The sequence below is a fragment of the Anabrus simplex genome, chromosome 6 (assembly GCF_040414725.1).
Source record: "Anabrus simplex isolate iqAnaSimp1 chromosome 6, ASM4041472v1, whole genome shotgun sequence".
NCBI lineage: Eukaryota > Metazoa > Arthropoda > Insecta > Orthoptera > Tettigoniidae > Anabrus > Anabrus simplex.
The window spans coordinates 248,219,282-248,241,820 of record NC_090270.1 but is presented as its reverse complement, the minus strand read 5'-3'; the positions used below and the strand labels follow the sequence as shown (position 1 = coordinate 248,241,820).

The window sequence follows — 22,539 nt, the reverse complement described above, 5'->3', positions numbered from 1 at the left end:
CTCTGTAGTTTAAAGATGGCCGATGACAGCTGTCGAAAAGCACGTGGATTTGTTTACAAATTCAAATCTCGCGCTAGTGAGGTTAAGTTGGTACCACTGAGGTTTAGGCCCGTCAAGATGGCAGTACTGAGTTTAGCGATGCGTTGTTGTCTATCAAAAAGCACGTGGCTGTCAAAAACACGTGGATTTGTTTACCAATTCAAATCTCGCGCCAAAATTCAAATTTCCCGCAAAAATTCAAATTTCCTGCGGGAGGCGGAGGCCTCTCCCGAGAGCCGGAGGAGGAGGCGGCCCCAGAACCATCCAATTATACTACTAGCAGCATTAATGTTCAAATGATCACAAGGAACAATTCATTTAATCTCATAGAGTATTATCTATAAGGTATGACGTACCGATACATAAGATTAGCTTACCTGAGATGCAGGAAGTTATCACAATTTCAGCACTTTTCCGTTCCGGGGTTTCCTTCTGAAATTCTTGAACGCATCATCCTGATCGGAAATTTTTGGTGAAGTTCAGGAAATCTTAAAACGTTTTTCTGATTTCATTGCCGGTATCCTACTTCTCAATTTAAATATTGTTTCCCTTAACCTGGTATTTGACTTTCTCGTCAATAAATATTTCGATTTAAAAGAGCTACTTGTAGCCTTTCCCTTACATAGAAACGAGACGTGTACCCCTTTTTCGTTTGTGACTGTTGTAGAACCGTTATTTGTTGAAGATGTATCATTATCTGAATCAGAAATTCTACTAAATTTTGATGGTACGTAATTTCTTGGAATTGGATCCTTCCTGCGCATGTTACTTTTCTGTTTATGAACAGGGTACACACTAAAAAGAGGAGGAACTTTGTTGGGGAGAATTCGCTTGATTGATGTGCTTACACTAAAATCTGACGTATTGAAATGCAAGCAACATACTCGAGTAGAATTATTAGGTACCCATAGATATCCACTTTATCATCTTGCCTGGAAATAGCTTGCCTCCACTTCTCTCTTAAACCGGGCCCCGAAGGGAAAGTATGAAACGTCACATTTTCTTGCTCTTTAGCAGTATCGGAAGTACACAGAGGTACGCAACAGTTCACCGTCTTCTCAACCTCACATACACACACCGACAGAAAAAATACTGACAATAAATTGCACAAAATCAACACAACATCACTATTAGTTCGCACATCACAATGTTAAAAGTCCGCCAAGAACAGAACGGAAACCTGACATCTAGCGGCCAAGCCGTGAACACGATCGGGCCGCTTTTACAGCGGCAAATTGCTTCCTATTGCCGGCCTTGTGTATCTCGTAGGCAACGTACAGACCGAATATGTTTTTGGAGCAGGTTGTCACGCGTTGTCACTGCTCCATTCCGAGAAGCGATGCGTACCGGTTCTGCGATCTGTTCCACATGGTGTCGCACCCTACTCATTCGCTTAGGAGTCGCATGCGTCGGCATGTGTGCCAAGTGCGCAATTGGAAATTAATGCGCAGGGATGTTCACCTTGATTCAAATAGCGGGTCTTTATGGTATTTGGCTAGGATTTACTGTGACCTTCGACAAGCAAATTTGTTTATTGTATGAAATATTAACGATTCTTTTGCACCTTCTTTAAGCAGGTATGTCGAGATAAATTCAACAGTCGTTTCTTTTTTGAAGTAATACCGGTACCTCAGCATAGGTTGTTAAAATAAGAATTGTCATGCGTTCTGTTTCAGATTGAAAAAGAAACACACAGTGACAATGTCATTCTGCTCGTGGAGGGGTTCGGAATACTATAGGGACCATTTTGTATCAGGTCAATAAATATCTTACTCTATTGTTTTTTGATAATTGAAAATGTATGTATAGATTGTACTTTTTATTTTATTTTTCGGGTAGGCGCAGGGATGAACTTGTGAGATTTTAAAAACCACTCAACCTTATTCGTCTAATGTCGTTCCATACTGCTTAATTAAGTAGCTTGTCATCGTACTCTCAAGTCTTTGCAACATTTTCGTATAACTACTTTTTGTCGGAAATCACCCAGCACAAATCGTGCTGCTTTTCAGTGGTTTTCCAGCTCTCGTATCAAGTAATCTTGTGAGGGTCCGATACATTGAAACCATATTCCAATTATGGTCTTCAACAGTGACTTATATGCCCTCACATTTACATGCTTGCTGCAACCCCTAAATATTCGCATAACCATATTAAGAGGTCTCTGACCTTATTTACAGTCCCATTTATTTAATATGTCGACCCCAAAGAGGATCTTTCGTTATATTAATACCAAAATACATACAGTGAACCCCCTGAGGTACCTTCACCCCATCAGCATAGTAATTAAAACTCACAGGACTTTCCCTCTTTGTGAAACATACAAAGGGCACTAGGAAAGTTTTGCAATACACAAAAACGGTTGGCTGGACACCCCTGTTATGGTGAGGGGTGAAAACCGGACTAGAAGACAGCAAGGCGCGGCCTTCACACCAGTTGTTACCAAGCAGGATGTCTTTGTGGTCTAAAGGTGAATATCGTGCAATTATCTGCTACAATTTTGCTTATGGATTAACTGTTGACCAGTGCCTGGAGGAAATGACTCCTATGGTGGGGAAAGACAGTCCACATCGGACAACAATTTTCCGCTCGTACAAAGAGTTCCAGAGGGGAAATTTTGGGGTTGAAGGCGATCCTCATTCTGGACGACCATCTGAATCAGTGACTGAGGAATACATTGAAGCTGTGAGGGAAATGTTGCAGCAAGAGAGGCGGTTGACATATCGGTAGGTAGAAGAGACCCTCCACATCCCTGCACCAGCTAATCATTCAGTTCTACACGACCATCTCCATGTTAGAAAGGTTTGTTCCCTTTGGGTGCCCCATTCACTTTCAGAGGAACAAAGGGCACATCGAGTGAAATGGTGCTGAAGAATGCTAAAACAGTTTGAAAATGGGACTTCATGTAACGTCAATAGTATTGTTACACGTGACGAAACTTGGCTTTATTATTACGATGTCCCAACAAAATCCCAGAACAAGGAGTGGCTGTTTGAAGGCGAGGGTATTCATGTGACTGTGCGAAAGTCAAGGTCAGTGAAGAAAAGGATGTTTGCAGTATTCTTCACTAAACGGGGCATCCTGACTCGGGTTGTGCTAGAAACACAAAGGACATTTACTGCGAAGTGGTACAGTGAGACTTGTCTGCCTCAGGTCATCCAGGCTCTCAAGCAGCTCCGTCTAAGGTCACGGCTCAACACTTGGCTCTTGCATCAATGACAATGCTCCAGCACATCGTGCTAATATAACAATGGATTTTCTTGCCAGATCAGGGTTGACTGTGCTTGATCACCCTCCATACAGTCCTGATCTTGCCCCATGTGACTTTGCACTCTTCCCAGAAGTGAAGATGAAGCTAAAAGGATGGCGTTTTGCATCCAACGAGGAGCTTCTGGCAGCATGGGATCAAGAGTGTGAAAATGTAACCGAAGAAAAGTGGCAGAGTTGGTGCAGTGACTGGTTTCAGCGTATGGAGAAGTGTATTGAGTGTGGTGGAAATTATTTTGAAAAAGTGTGAAGTGTTCACTCACATTGCAAAACTTTCCTAGTGCCCTTTGTACAACCTGATTTTTCATCCTGTTTACCATCATACCATTGTCTGCTGTCCTGTAACTTGTACGTTACTCTATACAGTGCAAAAAGCCTTATCTGTGATTTCAGTTCTTTACTATATCATTCATATACATAAGAAAACATAAAGAAAGAACCAATAATACTGCCTTGCAGGACCCCCCACCACCCCACCCTTCGACCCCTCCTAATCATTACAGGATCAGGTAACACTTCATCTACTCTAATTCTCTGAGTTATGTTTTCTATTAATTTAGCTGCCCATTCAACCACTCTTTTGTCTAGTCCAGTAGCCTCATTTCGGTCAGCCTTCTCCCATGATCTACCCAATCAAAAACCTTGGATAAGTCAATAGCGATACAGTTCGTTTGACCTCCTGAATCTAAATTATGTGCTATATTTTGCTGGAACCTACAAGTTGAGCCTTACTGGAATATCTGCTGAAACCCAAACTGCCTTCTATCAAATCGATTAATAATTTTGCAGACAGGTGTAATATAATCAGAAAGAATGCTTTCCCAGAGCTTACATGCAATGCATGTCAAGCTGACTGGCCTGTAATTATCTGCTTTATGTTTATCATCCTCTCCCTTGTACACTGGGGCTACTACAGCTAATTCCGTTCATTTGTTACAGGCTACCTCCATCGTGCAAACAGTAATCAAATATTTCAGATACAGCACTGTATCCCAACCCAATGCCTTTAGTATGTCCCTAGAAATCTTATCAATTCCAGCTCCTTTTCTATCATTCAAATTTTGTATCTCTTTGTAAATGTCTTTATTACCATAGGTATATTTTAGTACAGTACTTCACTAGTATTTTTTTATTTTTTACAATTTGCTTTACATCGCACTGTCATGGATAGGTCTGATGATGATGATGGAATAGGAAAGGGCCAGGAGTGGGAAGGAAGTGGCCATGTCTTTAATTAAGGTACAGCCCTACCAGTTGCCTGGTGTGAAAATGGTAAACCATGAAAAAACATTCTGGGCTGCCAACAATGGGGTTCAAACCCACTATCTCCCGAATGCAAGCTGACAGCTACGTGACCCAAACCCCACAGCCACTCAACCAGTGTAACCTCCTCTACCTGGATATTTTCCTTATATCCAGTTATCTTTACATACTGCTGAATGAATACTTCTGCCTTCTGTAATTCCTCACATACGCACTCCCATTGTCCATTAACGCTCCCTGGGATCTGTTTCTGCCTGTTACTACCTATACATATCCTTCCATTCCCCCCTCCCCAAAAAAAAGAGTCATATCAGCTAGGCTGAGTAGCTCAGACGGTAGTGCACTGGCCTTCTGAGCCCAACTTGGCTGGTTCGATCCTGGCTCAGTTCAGTGGTATTTGAAGGTGCTCGAATAAATCATCCTCATGTTGGTACATTTACTGGCACGTAAAAACTACTGCGGGACAAAAGTCTGGCACCTCAGCAGCTCTGAAAACTTAAAGCAGTTAGTGAGACGTAAAACCAGTAACGTCATTATTATTTATTAAAATTCATGTGACCGCCAATTGTTTGCCATCATCTTATTCTTAGTGGATTTTTTTTTATTAATTCTATTTCTTTGTAAGTTACTTCAATCTCTCCATACTTTCACCCCCTTTTCTAACTATTTATAACTTCACCTCCTTAAACTCTTCATTCCTCTGTGTTAATAAATTGGATCTTTCCCATTCCTTAACCACCTTTAAAGGAACATACCTATTTTCACAGCACTTAACAATGCTTTAAACACATCCCACAGGTTGTTTACATTTTTATTTACCATTTTCCATTGATCATAATTACTTTTTTTAAACTCTCCCATATTTTCCTTATCAACCATATGGTATTGCCTAATAGTCCTAGTTTTGCAAACTTCCTTTCTATCACATTTTTAACAACTGACAAACAGCTTTGTGATCATTTGTACCATATATCACATCAGTTTCTGCATAGAGCTCATCTGGTTTTATCAGCACCTCGTCTAGAATATTATTTCCCTCTAGTTGGTTCTGTCCCTTTCTCATTCAGCTGTCCTTCCCATTTTAACTTATTTATCATTTGTTGGTCATTTGCATTACTCTCCTGACATTTGGTAAATTGAGATCCTCTTCAGTAACATTCATTTCTGCGTCATTCCACGCATAGCTGATTATCTTATCACATAATTCCGCATCAGCATCATCCTTCCCAGATCTGCACACCCCAGAAACATCAAGTTGCCTGTTTTTTTTTTTTTTTTAAGTTGAGCCTTACCCTTAGAATTTGATGATCTCATCCTGAACTTTTTCGTCCTCCTTCGCCATACTCTCCCACCTACTGTTCCCATCCTGTCTCTATGATAAACACTCCACACTCCATTATCATTTTCCTTTATCCAGCTATAACCAGGTAGGGGAAAATATGGTTCCTCTCCACTTTCTTCTGTCTTTCCACCACTCCCCCAACACTGTGTCCCAGTCCAGGTTTCTTTCTATAATACTGTGTTGGATTGTATCCTTCCACCTCAATTGTGGTTGTCCACGGCCTCTCCTTCCTTGCATTTGCATTTCCCTCACCTTTTTTGGCATTCTTTCATCATTAAGGAGTGAGGGTAATTGTTTGCACCTATTCAATACTACAACATTACCATCATTCATTCGCTTTGTGTGCCCAAACCATCTTAGTTGGCTCTTCTCTATTCTGTCTTCGTTTTTTCCACTGCAATTTCTTCCCAGATTTTCTCATTCCTTATTTTGTCTAGTCTACTCTTCTGTATCATACTCCTCAAGAACTTCATTTCGGCTGCCTGTATTTGACTCTCACCCTTCTTTGTCATTGTCCAAGTTTCTGCTCCATAAGTTGTTATGGATACATAATACATCTTGTATGTAGTTTCCTTTTCTTCCATTGGCACATCTTTGTCCCATAACATGTTTCTTACACTATGATAGAAACAACTTCCAGCTTGAATCCTCTTAATTAATCTCAGCATCCAGTTGAGCATTTTCCATTAATTCACTCCCAATCTATTTGAACATCTCCACTACCTCCAGGGGCTTGTCTGCTAGTCTAATCTGACCTTTCCCTTCTTCCTCCCCTCTAGTCATAACAAGAGTTCTAGTCTTTTCTACACTTATTTTCAACCCACATTCTTCAATATTCCCATTAACCACATCCAACTGTTTTTGAACCTTCATGTCCTCTTTTCCCCAAATCACAATATCATCTGCAAATAACATGATGTTCATTTCTCTCCTCCATATGTTGCTTTTGCTGTTCTCATGATGTCATCCATTACTATTGTAAACAGGATTGGCAATAGGACATTTCCCTGTCTTAGCCCACTAGTTATTTTGAACCAACTTGTCCTGCCAACTTGTGTGTGCACACAGCTACAACATTCCTTGTACATTGCCATGATCATTTTTATTAATCCCTGTCCAGTTCCTTTTTGCACCAGCCTGTCCCAAACTGTAGTCCTGGGAACACTGTCATATGCCTTTTCAATGTCAGTGAATGTCATCATATCATTCCCGTACTCTCATTGCTTTTCCATTAGTTGTCTCATAATGAAAATGGGCTATATTGTTGACCTTCCACTTGTGAATCCAGCTGATTTTCCTGTATCTGATTCTCAACCCTCAACCTTATCCTACTTTCCAGTATCCTCTCCATTATCTTGGCAACATGGGATATGAGAGTAATTCACCTGTAGTTCTTCAGCACTTTCTTATCGCCTTTCTTGAAAATTGGGATGATTATTCCTTTTTGCCGATCCTCAGGCACCTCCTTATTCTCCCAGACAATCCTGAGAACCCGGTATGTTCACTGCAGGCCTACAGCTCCAGCTGCCTTTATCATCTCCACTAAAATTTCATCTATTCCAGCAGTTTTTCCATTCTTCATCTTTCTTACTGTCATTTCAATTTCATTCATTGTAATTTCTTTATCCATTTCTTCAACTAATTGCATTTCCTAGTCATCCATTGAATGACTGTCATCAGTTCCTATGTTCAGCAACTTCTGAAAATACTCTCTCCATCTATTTCTTATTTCTTCTGGCTTTGTTAATATTATGCTGCCTTCATCCTTCACAAATCTGGGGTTCACTTGATCTCTCTTTTTGTTTCTTAAGATACCATGTAGTAATTTCTTGCTGCCCTGCATATCGTCTCTCAATTTCTGTGTGAGTAAGGCCCAGCTTTTCCTCTTTTCTTCCTCCACTACTTTCTTGGTCAAATTCTTTGCCGCCACATATTTTCTTTTACTTTCTTCAGTCTTAGGTGTTTTCCATGCTTTCCATGCCATTTTCTTTTCCTTCACTTTAATTTTTACCCTATCAATCCACCAGTGTCTCTCTTTGTCTTTCACATTTCCTGATCTTCTACCACATACCTTTTGTGCACATCCAACCAGTGCTTCCTTAAATATTTTCCATTCATCTTCAATATTCACCATCTCCATCCTGGGTACCAAGGGTATTATTTCCCTTTGAAGTAGAGGTAGACCAAGACGACGATGGTTAGACTCGGTTTCTAACGATTTAAAGATAAGATGTATTGAACTAAATGAGGCCACAACACTAGTTACAAATCAAGGATTGTGGCGACGTGTAGTAAATTCACAGAGGCTTGCAGACTAAATGCTGAAAGGCATAACAGTCTATAATGATTATGTATGTATGTATGTATGTATGTATGTATGTATGAAATTCTTCTTGTATGCTTTTCTCCTTCAACTTCCATACGTTAATTCTTTTCTCTTTTCTTAATGGGGGTTTTCAGTCCTTCCCACTTTCAATTTTCCTATCACAACTCTATGATCTCCACCAAAGGCTTCTTTATGCATGGCTGTAACATCTGAAAGGTTCTTCCGGTGTTCTTTCTCTATGATTATATAATCAATCATGGTCTTTGTTCGTCTGTCCCTCCAACTATACCTTGTAATCTTCTGACTGTTCTTCTTCCTAAACCGGGTGTTTCCAACAATCATTTGGTTCCTCATGCAAAAATCCACCAACAAATCGCCTTCTGGATTTACATTTCCATATCCAAAGGACCCTACAACATCTTCCTTGTCTTTCCATTCCAACGTGTTCATTTAGATCTCCCATCAATAGCACTTCCTTATCTTCTATCTGTTTCTCCACTTTCTCTAAAAAGCCCAGTAGATGTTCATCTATGCAACCCGTTTGTGGGGCATACAACTGAAACACTCCAGTTCCATGAAAATCTCTGAATCATTAATATCACCACTTCTTAGCCATGATTCAACTCCTATTACAGTATCTGCTAAGTATATTTTTACTAAATTACCTAATTCTATTCCTTTCTTTACAGTACTTACAGAGTTTAACCAGGACGAATAGAAATGATTAATGTAACGACTCCCTTTAAATCACATGTTAACAGGCATGGCGCGGACGTTCTCCGCCATGTGCAGCTGTGCTGTCGATCTAAAGGCAAGTAGGCAAAAGTGGAAGTGCATAAACTTTTTGTGAACTGAATAGTGAAAAATATTAGATATTTGTGAAGCAGGACATATACTACGGAAGATGTTTCAGATTACTATCACAAGTGAATATGCCTACAACTTGCTATGTTCCGGGTTTCAAGCCGGTTTATGATAAACAGTTGGATGAAAAACACACCCGGGTGACTGGAGTGGGACATTGATGATGATGATGATGATGATGATGAGTTGAAGGAAAATGGCATTTATTTTCATTCCCAGAATATCCCACTCTATTCTTAAAAATGCCAAAATCATTAGTACCGGTACAGCTCAGGAAGAAATCATAGCAAGCTTATCTTGAATCAGCCACCAGTATCCAGTTGGGAAAATGAACCAATAACTTCTTTCAGCAATTCAAAAATGAGTGTAATTCATCACTTCTGTGGATATATTATTAAACATTCAAGCAAAGTGACAGACTGTGCAACATGTGTCTGTTCTCTGCAAAATAATTTAGAGGACAAAAAGGCAGTCTGTAGAGAAATCGTCTCCATCTCATTTACCCATCAAATGAATTGTTATTGATGTTTTTTCATGTTGAGGAAGTTGTTGTGAGAAATCTTAGTGTACTAGGAGCAATATGGGGAGAAATATTTCAAGAATGCCTGGATAGTTTACCTTTAAGGGGCCCATAGACGTGCAATATTATTGCGCAGAATGGATTGTACAATATATTGTAAGCTGCCCAACAGTCGGGTTTGTGCAATAAATAGCATCGTGTGGAGATAATATTGATGGTTGTGCAATATATTGTGGAAAGTGGTCATAGACGTGCAATATGCGTGGCAATATACAGTATAGTCGTCCATGCGGTATTTTGTTTGGTGAACACTCTTTTCTGTATCACAAAGCCACTTCACTTCCTTCTGGAAGTTTGTATGCAGAGAACTGATTTTAAAAAAATAACTTCTTGCTTACATGTGATAAATATCATTTTTGATCCGTATTGATGATATTTAATTGGAATAATTGCTTTGTTCATTTTAATTATAATAGTAGCCTTCTAATGTCAATATTGCAAATACTTTCACCAATTGTAAACTCCTCACATTGTACAAGTCCTTTACTATATGTTATTTTTAGTTCAAGTCTCTCCAAGGCTTTTTAAATATTAGTTTTATTTTATTTATATGTAAATCAGATGCCTGATTTTATTTCAAGGTTAAGGCAATGGCTGATGATGCCTATATACAAGGTGAAACATATATCATTTTAGTTAATATGTCAATGTAAATCAACAAAGACAAAACTTATTGCATTGATTAGGTGGTCAAATTAATAAGTTAATTTATTGTTATTATTCCAACTTCTTGCTTGTCGGCGTTCGGGTATATTTCGCGATATTTCTCAATAAGCACCTTGTCCTGTTCACCTTTTTCTAAGGTGATTACTGTAATCTTTGCTCTTAACGTCCCATAGAACTGGAAGGCCGTGGTACACTTCGATAAACTCCAAAATAAACTTTTTCACCACCTGTTTGTCTGGCATCACGATACGTTCTCCCCCACTTGTTGATACCAACTGGCTGGAGGACGGGATATTATTGCACAATATTGCCAACACACGGCACAGAATTTTGCGATTGGTGCAATATATTTCAAACTTTTGATTTCGTACAATATATTGCACAATCCTTCAATATTAAATGCACACTATCAATTATATTGTACAAATCCCGATATTGTGCAATAATATTGCACGTCTGTGGGCCCCTTTAGTTACTGTTTCTCATTGACTAGGTTGCTGTACTGAACATGCTTAGGACTTGGTTCCAAAATTCATTTTCCACTAAGATCCTGATTCTATTTTCGAATAAAGGAAGTACTAGTAACATAAGAAATGCAAGCTTTTAGAACTGCAAAACATACCTGGAGAATGCCCATTTATTATTTATTATTGTAAAATATTTGTGTAGTATAGTAGAGGTATCTGTAGAAACTCTCTTTAAAATTCTGTTGTTTTAATTACGAGAGACTTAATTGCAGTATAGAGTTGTTTAATTCTTGTGTATTCCTTTTGGTATTCAGTAATTAACAGCAGTTAGGCGTATTATAGGATAAAAATAGAATACGACTGAGTATTATTGTAGTGTAGTAGTATATTAATTATATTATTACCGTGTGATCTTTGAGTACTATCCTAGACAATATTTCTTTTAGTTCATTTTTTTGCACAAAACAAGTTATGGCTAAAGAGGCATTGAGGGGCATGAGAGAGGAGTTGGAGAGTTTGAGGGAGATAATTAGAATTCTCACAGAAGACAGGAAGGAAGGTAGGCCTCCCTCAAACAATGTGCAGGTTACAGCAGGTGTAAAAGAGGGATGGGAAGGAAAGGAGGGAACTGTAAAAGACCGGTGGTCTAATGTTCTAAGGGGAAGGAGATTGCAGGCTAAGGGCTCTATTCAGGATCAGAACTCAGGACAGGTGTCTGTGAGAAATCGGTACGAGCCACTCCAGGTAGAGCAACAGAGGGAAGATGAGGAACAGGGAACTGTTGCTGAGATGTGCAGAAGTAGGAAGAAGGGAAAAGGTAAGAAAGGGAAATGTAGAGTAGAGGATAGCAAAAGACAGGGGGAACAGGGTCATGGGAGGGAGAAAAGGGGAGGAGGAAGTAGCTTCTGCATCTATCAGGAAAAATAGGGCTGACCAGGAGGGGAGGGGATCAAAAGAGGTGGGTGGAGTTGAGGCTCTGGTTATGGGGGATTCCATCGTTAGACATGTGGAGGAAAGGGAACCAGGGTAGAGTGTTATCCAGGAATTAGGTACCGGGTGAGTTGGCCGTGCGGTTAGGAGCGCACAGCTGTGAGCTTGCATCCGGGAGATAGTGGGTTCGAACCCCACTGTTGGTAGCCCTGAATATGGTTTTCCGTGGTTTCCCATTTTCACACCAGGCAAATACTGGGGCTGAACCTTAATTAAGGCCACGGCCGCTTCCTTCCCATTCCTAGGCCTTTCCCGTCCCACCGTCGCTATAAGACCTATCTGTGTCGGTGTGACGTAAAGCAAAATAGCTAAAAAAAACAAGAATTAGGTTGAAGAAGATGCTGAGAAAAGTAGAAGAAAAGGAGGAGAGGAAGGAGAAAGTGGTAGTGTTTCACGTTGGTACCAGTAACGTAAGGCAAGCTAATATAAGTACCAACATGGTTGGGGGTGTGTGGGATCTGGTAAATGCAGCACGGGTGAGGTTTAAGAAAGTGAAGATTGTTATAAGTGGAATACTGACTGGAGGGTGATTGGGGATTTAAATGAGACTATGGAGTGGGTATGTGGGAAACTGGGAGTGAAATTTCTAGACCTTAATGGGTGGGTAGGAGATACAGATCTGCGCTCAGATGGCCTTCACTTAAACCGCAGTGGTATGTATAAGTTAGGAAATTTGTTTAGAAGGGTAATAGGGAGATACATTCAGGGAAACGGGCTTGTCTAGGGAGTGGTGATGAGGGTACAGAGAACTGGAAGTAAAGTACAGATGACATAAAAGTGTTAGTGTTGAACTGTAGAAGTATTGTAAAGAAAGGAATAGAATTAATTTAATAGATATATATATTTACCAGGTATTGTAATAGGAGTTGAATCATGGCTGAGAAATGATATAATGGATGCTAAAATTTTCTCACGGAACTGGAGTGTGTATCGTAGAGATAAGATAGGAAAGGTGGGAGGGGGAATATTCATTCTGGTGAAAGAAGAATTTGTAAGCTATGAAAAAGTAAAAGATGAGAAACATGAAATTCTAATTGTAAGGTTCATCTCTAAAGACAATAGGCAACTTGATGTTTTAGGAGTGTATAGATGTGGAAAGTGTGACTCACATGCTGATTCAGAATTATTTGATAAGATAATCAGCTATGTGAGAAACGACATGGAAAGGAATGTAATTGTAGTGGGAGATCTGAATTTACCAAATGTCAATTGGGAAGGAAATGCAAACGACAGGAAGCATGGCCAACAAATGGCAAATAAGTTAATATGGGAAGGACAGCTGATTTAGAAAGTGACAGAACCAACTAGAGAGAAAAATATCCTGGACGTGGTGCTGATAAAACCAGATGAGCTCTATAGAGAAACCAAAGTAATAGATGGTATTATGATCACAAAGCTGTTTTTGTTGTAGTTAACAATAAATGTGATGGAAAGGAAGATTTTAAAAGTAGGGCTGCTATTAGGCAGTACCATATGGGTGATAAAGCAGGTATGAGGCAGTTTTTAAAAATATATTATGATCGGTGGAAAACGGTAAATAAGAATGTAAACAGCCTCTGGTATGGGTTTAAAGAAATTGTTGAGGAATGTGAAAACAGGTTTGTACCTTTAAGGGTGGTAAGGAATGGTAAAGACCCACTTTATTATAATAGAGAAATAAAGAGACTAAGAAGGAGGTGCAGATTGGAAAGAAATAGAGTTAGAAATGGCTGTGGAAGTAAGGAGAAATTGAACTTACTAGGAAATTGAATCTAGCAAAGAAGGCAGCTAAGGATAACATGATGGCAAGCATAATTGGCAGTCATACAAATTTTAATGAAAAATGGAATGGTATTTATAGGTACTTACGGCAGAAACAAGTTCTAAGAAGGACATTCCAGGAATAATTAATGAACAATGAGAGTGTGTGAGGACCTTCAAAAGGCAGAAGTATTCAGTCAGCAGTATGTAAAGATTGTTGGTTACAAGGAAAATGTCCAAATAGAGGAGGTGACTAATGCTAAAGAAGTATTAAAATTTACATATATAACAATGATATTTACAATAAGATACAACAGTTGAAAACTAGAAAAGGGGCTGGAATTGATAAGATTTCTGAGGATATACTAAAGACAATGGGTTGGGATATATTACCATATCCGAAGTACTTATTTGATTATTGTTTGGTTGAAGAAGTTATACCAAATGAATGGAGAGTTGCTATAGTAGCCCCTGTGTATAAAGGAAAGGGTGATAGACATAAAGCTGAAAACTACAGGCCAGTAAGTTTGACATGCATTGCATGTAAGCTTTGGGAAGGCATTCTTTCTGATTATATTAGACATGTTTGCGAAATTAATAACTGGTTCGATAGAAGGCGATTCGGTTTTAGGAAAGGTTATTCCACTGAAGCTCAACTTCTAGGATTCCAGCAAGATATAGCAGATAGTTTGGATTCTGGAGGTCAAATGGTCTGTAACGTGATTGACCTGTCTAAAGCATTTGTTAGGGTGGATCATGGGAGACTACTGGCAAAAATGAGTGCAATTGAACTAGACAAAAGAGTGACTAAATGGGTTGTTATATTTCTAGAAAATAGATCTCAGAGAATTAGAGTAGGCGGAGCTTTATCTGACCCTGTAATAATTAAGAGGGGAATTCCTCAAGGCAGTATTATTGGACCTTTATGTTTTCTTATATATATAAATTATATGAGTAAAGGAGTGGAATCAGAGGTAAGGCTTTTTGCGGATGATGTTATTCTCTATCTATATAAAATAAGAGTTTTGTCTGTACATTGCTCAGAATTGGAAAATAATGGTATTTCTGTATCGGTCATGTCCATAGTAACAAGAAAATGCATTTTTTACTTTTCCGTAATTTCTGTCTGTCTGTCTGTCTGTCTGTCTGTCTGTCTGTCTGTCTGTCTGTCTGTATGTATGTATGTATGTATGTACACGCATCACGAGAAAACTGTTGAAGAGAATTTAATGAAAATCGGTATGTGAAGTCGGGGGATGAGCCTCTACAATCTAGGCTATAAATCATTTTGCTCACGCTGAGTGAAATGGTAGTTTAGGGGAAGGCCTAAAATTGAATTCTCAACTATTTATGTTATTAGTGGTCTAATGAAAATCGGTAAGTGAAGTCGGGGGATGAGCCTCTACAGTCTAGGCTATAAATCATTTTACTCACGCTGAGTGAAATGGTAGTTTAGGGGAAGTCCTAAAATTGAATTCTCAACTATTTATGTTAATAGTGGTTGTATTTTAAAGAAAATGGGTATGCAAAGTTGGGGAATAAGTTGCTACAATCTAGGCTATCAATAATAGTATTCACGCTGAGAAAAATGGTAGTTTAGGGGAAGGCTTAAAATTTAATTCTCAAATATTGTTGTTATTAGCAGTTCTATCTTGACGAAAATCGGTATGCAAAGTCAGAAAATAAGTCGCTATAGTCTAGGCTGTAAATTAATTTATTCACGCTGAGTGAAATGGTAGTTTAGGGGAAGGCCTAAAATGTAATTCTCAAATATTTCTTATTAGAGGTGTAATCGATGAATGCTACATAACTAAGGTTATATAGTATTAACTTTCCTATTATTCATGTCGTATACATTGTTACCGTACTGGCTATGATCACAAAGATATTCATGAATTTGGATTTTTGTTACCAAGTCTATATAAGCGCCGAGTAACGAGAAAATGGGTAAAGAGTATTTAATGAAAATCGGTATGTAAAGTCGGAGAATAAGAAACTACAGTTTATGGTATAAAATATTTTACAAATCACAGAGTCGAAAGAAAACTAAATGTGAAGGCCTACAATATAGAAAGCTCATAACATTGATCAACAATAACATTACATTGACCATTGTTTGTCGTGATGTGCTTTGTGTCTTCTGTTGCCCCTGATCTCCGGTAGATAGGATTACTGCTGCGTACAGAGTATTTTTTATTTGATTTACGTTGCACCGACATAGATAGGTTTTATGGCGATGATGGGATAGGAAAGGACTAGGAGTGCCTTAGGACTTAATTAAGGTACAGGCCCAGCATTTGACTGGTGTGAAAGTGGGAAACCACGGAATACCATCTTCAGCGCTGCCGACGATGGGGTTCGAATCCACTATCTCTCGGATGCAAGCTCACAGCTGCACACCGCTAACCACACGGTCAACTCGCCCAGTCGTACAGAGTGTAACAGCCTGTCTGAATATTGATGGGAAGTAGCTGAGGAGTTAGATAATTTTCTTCTTTAGCATGCCATTCCCCTGGTTTATAAATTTTCTGATACTACTGGTACGTAACACACTGGATCATCATAGCATTCGGGCTATTCAATCCCTACTGTGAGGCACTGATTGGAATGAACGGTGTGCGTATTTAGCGAAATAATGGCAGATGAGTGTTGATGGCAATCTGCGGCCTGGCCATCCCAGCTCTGGAACTTTGGACTATTAGGTTGGCACCACAATCTAACCGCAGCACTGTTCGTTAAAAGTGATAAAACGTGCGGCTTTCCATTTGATCGAGTATTTTATATGATAGCATTGCTTTTAATCGTTACATTCATACTTACGTTTTTGTAATGACCTATGTTGATTTCAGGTTAGGTAAACCACAAAGTCAGTCTTTCTGAGAATCCCGTAGCGAAGCACGGGTACATCAGCTAGTAGAGTAATAAATAAGTTACAAGATTGTGAGCAACTGCAAGATGACATCGATAATGTTGTGAGATGGACAATAGGCAATGGTATGTTGATAAATGGAGTTAAAAGTCAGGTTGTAGTTTCACAAATAGGAGTCCTCTGAGTTTTAATTACTGTGTTGATGGGGTGAAAGTTCCTTTGGGGATCATTGTAAGTATCTGGGTGTTAATATAAGGAAAGATCTTCATTGGGGTAATCTCATAAATGGGATTGTAAATAAAGGATGCAGATCTCTGCACATGGTTATGAGGATGTTTAGGGGTTGTAGTCAAGATGTAAAGGAGAGGGCTTATCTCTGGTAAGACCCCAACTAGAGTATAGTTCCAGTGTATGGGACCCTCACCAGGATTACTTGATTCAAGAACTGGAAAAAATACAAAGAAAAGCAGCTTGATTTGTTCTGGGTGATTTCCGACAAAAGAGTAGCGTTACAAAATTGTTGCAAAGTCTGGATTGGGAAGAACTGGGAGAAAGTTGATGAGCTGCTTGACAGTGGTATGTTCCAAGCTGTCAGCAGAAAAATGGCGTGGAATGACATTGGTAGACGAATAAGTTTGAGTGGCGTCTTTAAAAGTAGGAAAGATCACAATATGAAGATAAAGTTGGAATACAAGAGGACAAATTGGGGCAAATATTCATTTATAGGAAGAGGAATTAGGGATTGGAATAACTTACCAAAGGAGATGTTCAATAAATTTCCAATGTCATTGATATCATTTTAAAAAAGGCTAGGAAAGCAACAGATAGGTAATCTGCCACCTGGGCAACTGTCCTAAATGCAGATCAGTATTGATTGATGCCCAAGGTGTCCAGTTAACTGATTGCCGGGGTGAGAAAGATTCCTGATTAACTTGAGCAAATTCACATGTAGGCCTAAATTAAATTAAGTAGTTATGTACGAAATACATGTGTATGACATATGTATTTATAATAATCATGTGACAGCTTGCTGAGGTTTTTATATTGCATACCAGGTACAACGCCGGCCCCTTGGTGTAGGGGTAGTGTGCCTGCCTCTTACCCGGAGGCCCCGGGTTTGATTCCTGGCCAGGTCAGGAAGTTTTACCTGGATCTGAGGGCTGGTTCGAGGTCCACTCAGCCTACATGATTAGAATTGAGGAGCTATCTGACGGTGAGATAGCGGCCCTGGTCTAGAAAGCCAAGAATAATGGTCGAGAGAATTCGTCGTGCTGACCATACGACACCTCATAATCTGCAGGCCTTTGGGTTGAGCAGCGGTCACTTGGTAGACCAAGGGCCTTCAGGGCTGTAGTGCCATGGGGTTAGGTACATTAAACAGTTGAAATCTTGCAACTAAGTTTGATTTTATGGTGAATTACTGAATGAACACTTAGCTGAACTAGATACATAAACATTTGAAATATTGTTTAAGTTACTAACAAACCAATTTCTGAAATAATGTCCTTATGTCGTTACTAACTGTAAAACCCTCCCTTCGTGTTTTTCACTGATTTTTTTCAAAACAAGGAATACTATATCTTATTTTATATCAAAGAGAATGCACAGTCCTGAAACAGAACAATAATAAATACACAATTGTAAATAATTTATTTAAACGAAACATTGTAGCAAAAGATCTTAGAGGTCGACGCTAATTAAGAACTAATATTTAGGGGCCCCATTTTAAACGAAACATTCCAAATTAAGGCTCATCATATCCCATTTAGAAACATTTGTTTAGAGTGTGCTGATGCGTATAGAGCTACACCAGTGCCGCATAGTGAAGGAATATATCAAGCAGCACAAATCATTACACTATATATTGCTATTCGTCGTGGTTTAACACTAACAACTTTGTTATCCTTACTGGGCTTCCATCTCCATGTATTTTCATTACTGCTCCCTAGTCCTGTCTGTTTCCCTAAATGTACCTCCCTATAACCCTTCCAAACAAACCACTTAACTTTTACATATCATTGCAGTTCAAGTGAAGGCCATCTGAGTGTAGATCCCTATTTCCTACCCGTCTATTAGAACCTACAAATCTCACTCCCAGTTTCCCATATACCCACTCCATAATCTCATTTAAATTCCCAGTTACTCTCCAGTCAGTATCCCTTCTACACAGTATTCCACTGACAATAGTCTGTACTCCTTTAAGCTTTTCCTACACTGTCTTAACCAGATCTCATACATTCCCAACTATGTTAATACCTATTCCTGCTTGTTTTACGTTGTTGGTACCAACCTCCTCCTCCTTTCCTTAACATCTGCCTTAACTGAGTTCCTGGATAACATGCTACCTTGCTTCCCTTTCCTCCACACACTTTCCCCATATGCCTAACAATAGAGTCTACCATGACCAGAGCCTCAACCCCATCGACCTCATTAGATCCCCTCCTCTCGTAGTATCCTTCTCACGACAATCAATCAATCAATCAATCAATCAATCAATCAATCAATCAATACTGATCAGCATTTAGGGCAGTCATCCAGATGGTAGATTCCCTAGCTGTTGTTTTCCTAGCCTATTTTTAAATGATTTCAATGACATTGGAAATTTATTGAACATCTCCCTTGATAAGTTATTCCAATCCCTAACTCCCCTTCCTATAAATAAATATTTGCCCCAATTTGTCCTCTTGTTTCCAACTTCATCTTCATATTGTGATCTTTCCTATCTTCTACTCTGTTTCCCTTTCCTGGCACTCCCTTTTCTCTCCTACTCATATATACTGTACTGTTCAGTGTTTAAAGTGTCTGGTAATTGTAAAAATACCACAGTAATTTTTCACCTCTACTCCTTCCTTGTACCTGATGAATATATCTAGAACCATTTGACGGCATCTACAAGTGAACTGGCGATGACCGGCTTGTGCACCGTAGATGATACAGATGTTGATTCCCATAGGGATTCTGAAATATTTGTCCTGAATGAGTAAATTTATAATACCATTATAAATGGTCCGTTATTGGACATTATAAATTTTCCAACTAACTCATTCCTGGTTGCCAGCGTTTCGCCCTCGTGTGCCAGGTTGGGCTCATCAGTTGGTACCTAGCACACCTACCAAGACACTGGCTAGTGCATACCGTGGAGGCCACTGCGTATGCTACTTGGAGCCACCGGCAGTGCCAATGCACTATGAGAGACTTTGTCTCTTTACCAAAAACGCTGGCAACCAGGAATGAGTTAGCTGGAAAATTTATAATGTCCAATAACGGACCATTTATATTGGTATTATAAATTTACTCATTCGGGACAAATATTTCAGATTCCCTATGGGAATCAACGTCTGCCACATCTGATAGCCAAGCAGGCATCAATTTTTGATAAAGAGACAAAGTCTCTCATAGTGCATTGGCACTGCCGGTGGCTCCAGGTAGTCTACGCAATGGTCTCCACGGTATGCACTAGCCAGCTTCTTGGTAGGTATGCTAGGTACCAACTGATGAGCCCAACCTAGCACGCGAGGGTGAAACGCTGGCAACCAGGAATGAGTTAGGTGGAAAATTTATAATGTCCAGTAACAGACCATTTATATTGGTGTTGTGTACCGTAACCAAGGAAGGAAATCTGAATTACTGTATACTTCACAAAAATTTAACAACAGTAAAATAACTACACTGCAGTTATTCTACGTAGGTGTGTCCTAATTATAAAATAACTAGTGTGACTGAAATGATAGAAAAGTTACTCCAAATACGTAAATATAGACAGATTATTATTATTATTATTATTATTATTATTATTATTATTATTATTATTATTATTATTATTATTATTACTGCTACACACAAATAGAAGTGAAAAATGTCATTAAATATTGAAATATCACAAGGACTATACAAGGATTACACAACAAAACTATATACTTAGATAGATTTTTAAAATTATTACTGTAACGTCCTATGCTCTAATAGAAATGAAAACTGCCGTTAAGTTAAGCTGAAATACCAATGTAGCAAGCAAGATATTATCTAATAAAATAACTACACTACAATTCTAATTGTACGTAGGCATATCCTAATTATAACAGGTAAATAGAACTGAAGTTAAAACTAAATAAGTTACATGATACTAGACAAGATTCTTATTCCTTTTTTTTTACATACACATGAACAGAAATCAAAACTGCCCTTAATTGGTTAAGTATCAGAAGTACTGTATAAGGGAGAGAGGTTTTTCTTGCAGTCGCTCACAATCCTATAACTTGTTTTATTGCACTGTACTTCAGTGACATAACCAATATGCTATGAGAAGGCCATGTGCAAAATATTGGCTACATGTTTCTACTGCAAGGCCCTAAAATAAATCCCTGATTTATGCATATAAGTAATAGGAAAGTGAAGCAGGGCTGTCCTGTTGTGCCGCGTTATCATCTGGTCACGTAGGATTCCAGCTTCGATTTTGGCTCCTTGCAGTGGAAATGGGCACATGGGTTAAACGTCACCAAAGTTTCCAGGTAGGTTTCTGCATGAAAAGTGTGATACTATCCTCATGAGTCCACTTAGTTTTCATTGCGATACAGCAAACTGTCTAAAAATGGAACAAGGAAGCGAAACTTATGAACACATTTCTTTGGGATGGTTGTACTTTTTCTTAAACCAATAATAATGCAGATGTGGAGAAATACCAAAACTGTAATGTGATGCACCTGACATTTTGTAGGCTACCATTATTTTAAAATATTAGTGTGCAGCTTTTTATTTTCAATATGAAACATGTTTCATGTTCACATTTTAACATGTTCTCAGTAAAACTTTACTAACTAGTTCTCAAAGGAGAGGTTAAAGGATACGACTTGCACATCATCACAGTTACACTACACAACGCTACCAACTTAGGCCAGGGTAGTGACAAGAACATTGGTCTAGATTGCCTAGGTCCGTTTAGTGACAGGACCATTGGGCTGGGGGTGTTAGCCCCCAGGTTAGGGCTGCAAAGTGGCCCCAAGGCCTCTAGTATTCCCTGTGAGAGTATTGGCTGGTGACAAGCCCATTTGAAAGTTACATCGTGGATACTGAAACTATATCCAGCACACACCATGACATGTCACTTTCTAGCTCCATGGTTTCATTGTTTTCACAGAATGTAGTAGCAGTAGACCACACATGATGCAAGCTGTATCAGAGAAAATAGGAACTGCCCTGGAAATATCTGCATATCAGAGATTGATAAGGTGTAAGTTTTAATTTTTCAATATAAGTAAGACTACTTCTAGGAGAGGGTTGCTGGGTCCCTGGATCTCTCCTGTCCTGTACTTTAGGTATTGTTTCACATTACATTTGCATGATTATCAGCTTTCTAAAAATGTGAACTGGCTAGTAAAGTGTAATCCGTGTTCTTTGCTTCAAGACCAACAACTAAATATACAACATCAATGTGTTATGCTTCCTCTCCCACTCTATTCCTTCTGCATGGGTTACTCACTGGACCAGACATTTATGACTCTGCCTGTGTAGAAGGCCTTTTTTTTTTTTACTAACACTTCACATATCCCACATTCAGGCTTGAAATTACAGCTGTGAATGTAGTGCGTTATATTTCCTGCAATTTGTCTCCATTCCTTTATCTTCACAACCTTCCTGAAAGATTACCTATAACAATAAAGGTATTTACAATAAGATAAAAATGTTGAAAGCCAGAAATGCAGCTCGTATTGATAAGATTTTTTGGGTTTTAATAAAGGCAATGGGTTGGTGTATAGAAAACCATATCTAAAGTAAGTGCTTATTCGATCGCTGTTTGCATGAAGAGTTGCTATAGTAGCCCCAGTGTACAAAGGAAAGGGTGATGAACATAAAAATGGACAACTACAGGTCAGTAAGGTTGACTTGTGTTGAATATAAGCTCTGGGAAAGCATTCTTTCTGATTATATTCAACATTATGCAATTACTAAGTGGTTTGTTAGAAGACAGTTTGGTTTTAGTGGTTATTACAATGAGGCTCAACTTTTAGAATTCTAGCAAAATGTAGTAGATATTTTAGATTCAGGAGGTCAAATGGACTGTATCTCTGTTGGTAGGGTAGATCATGGGTGATAACTGGCAAAAGTTAAGGCTATTGGACTAGAAAAAAAAGT

General features: G+C 38.9%; 1 protein-coding gene across 3 annotated transcripts in view; it reads left to right on the top strand.

The window, feature by feature from the left end:
• The first annotated feature begins 1,429 nt into the window (after positions 1-1,429).
• LOC136876402 (methionine-R-sulfoxide reductase B1) overlaps positions 1,430-22,539 on the top strand; it is a 68,912-nt gene continuing 47,802 nt past the window's right edge. The window contains exons 1-2 of one of the 3 annotated variants that reach the window (XM_067150351.2): positions 1,434-1,616; positions 1,716-1,795. In XM_067150351.2, the coding sequence (XP_067006452.2) occupies positions 1,741-1,795 (55 nt within the window). In that variant the 5' untranslated portion in view covers positions 1,434-1,616; positions 1,716-1,740. Of the gene's footprint in view, positions 1,617-1,715; positions 1,796-8,920; positions 9,046-22,539 lie in introns of those variants that run through there. The other 2 variants (XR_010860588.2, XM_067150350.2) reach the window with 2 other exon arrangements.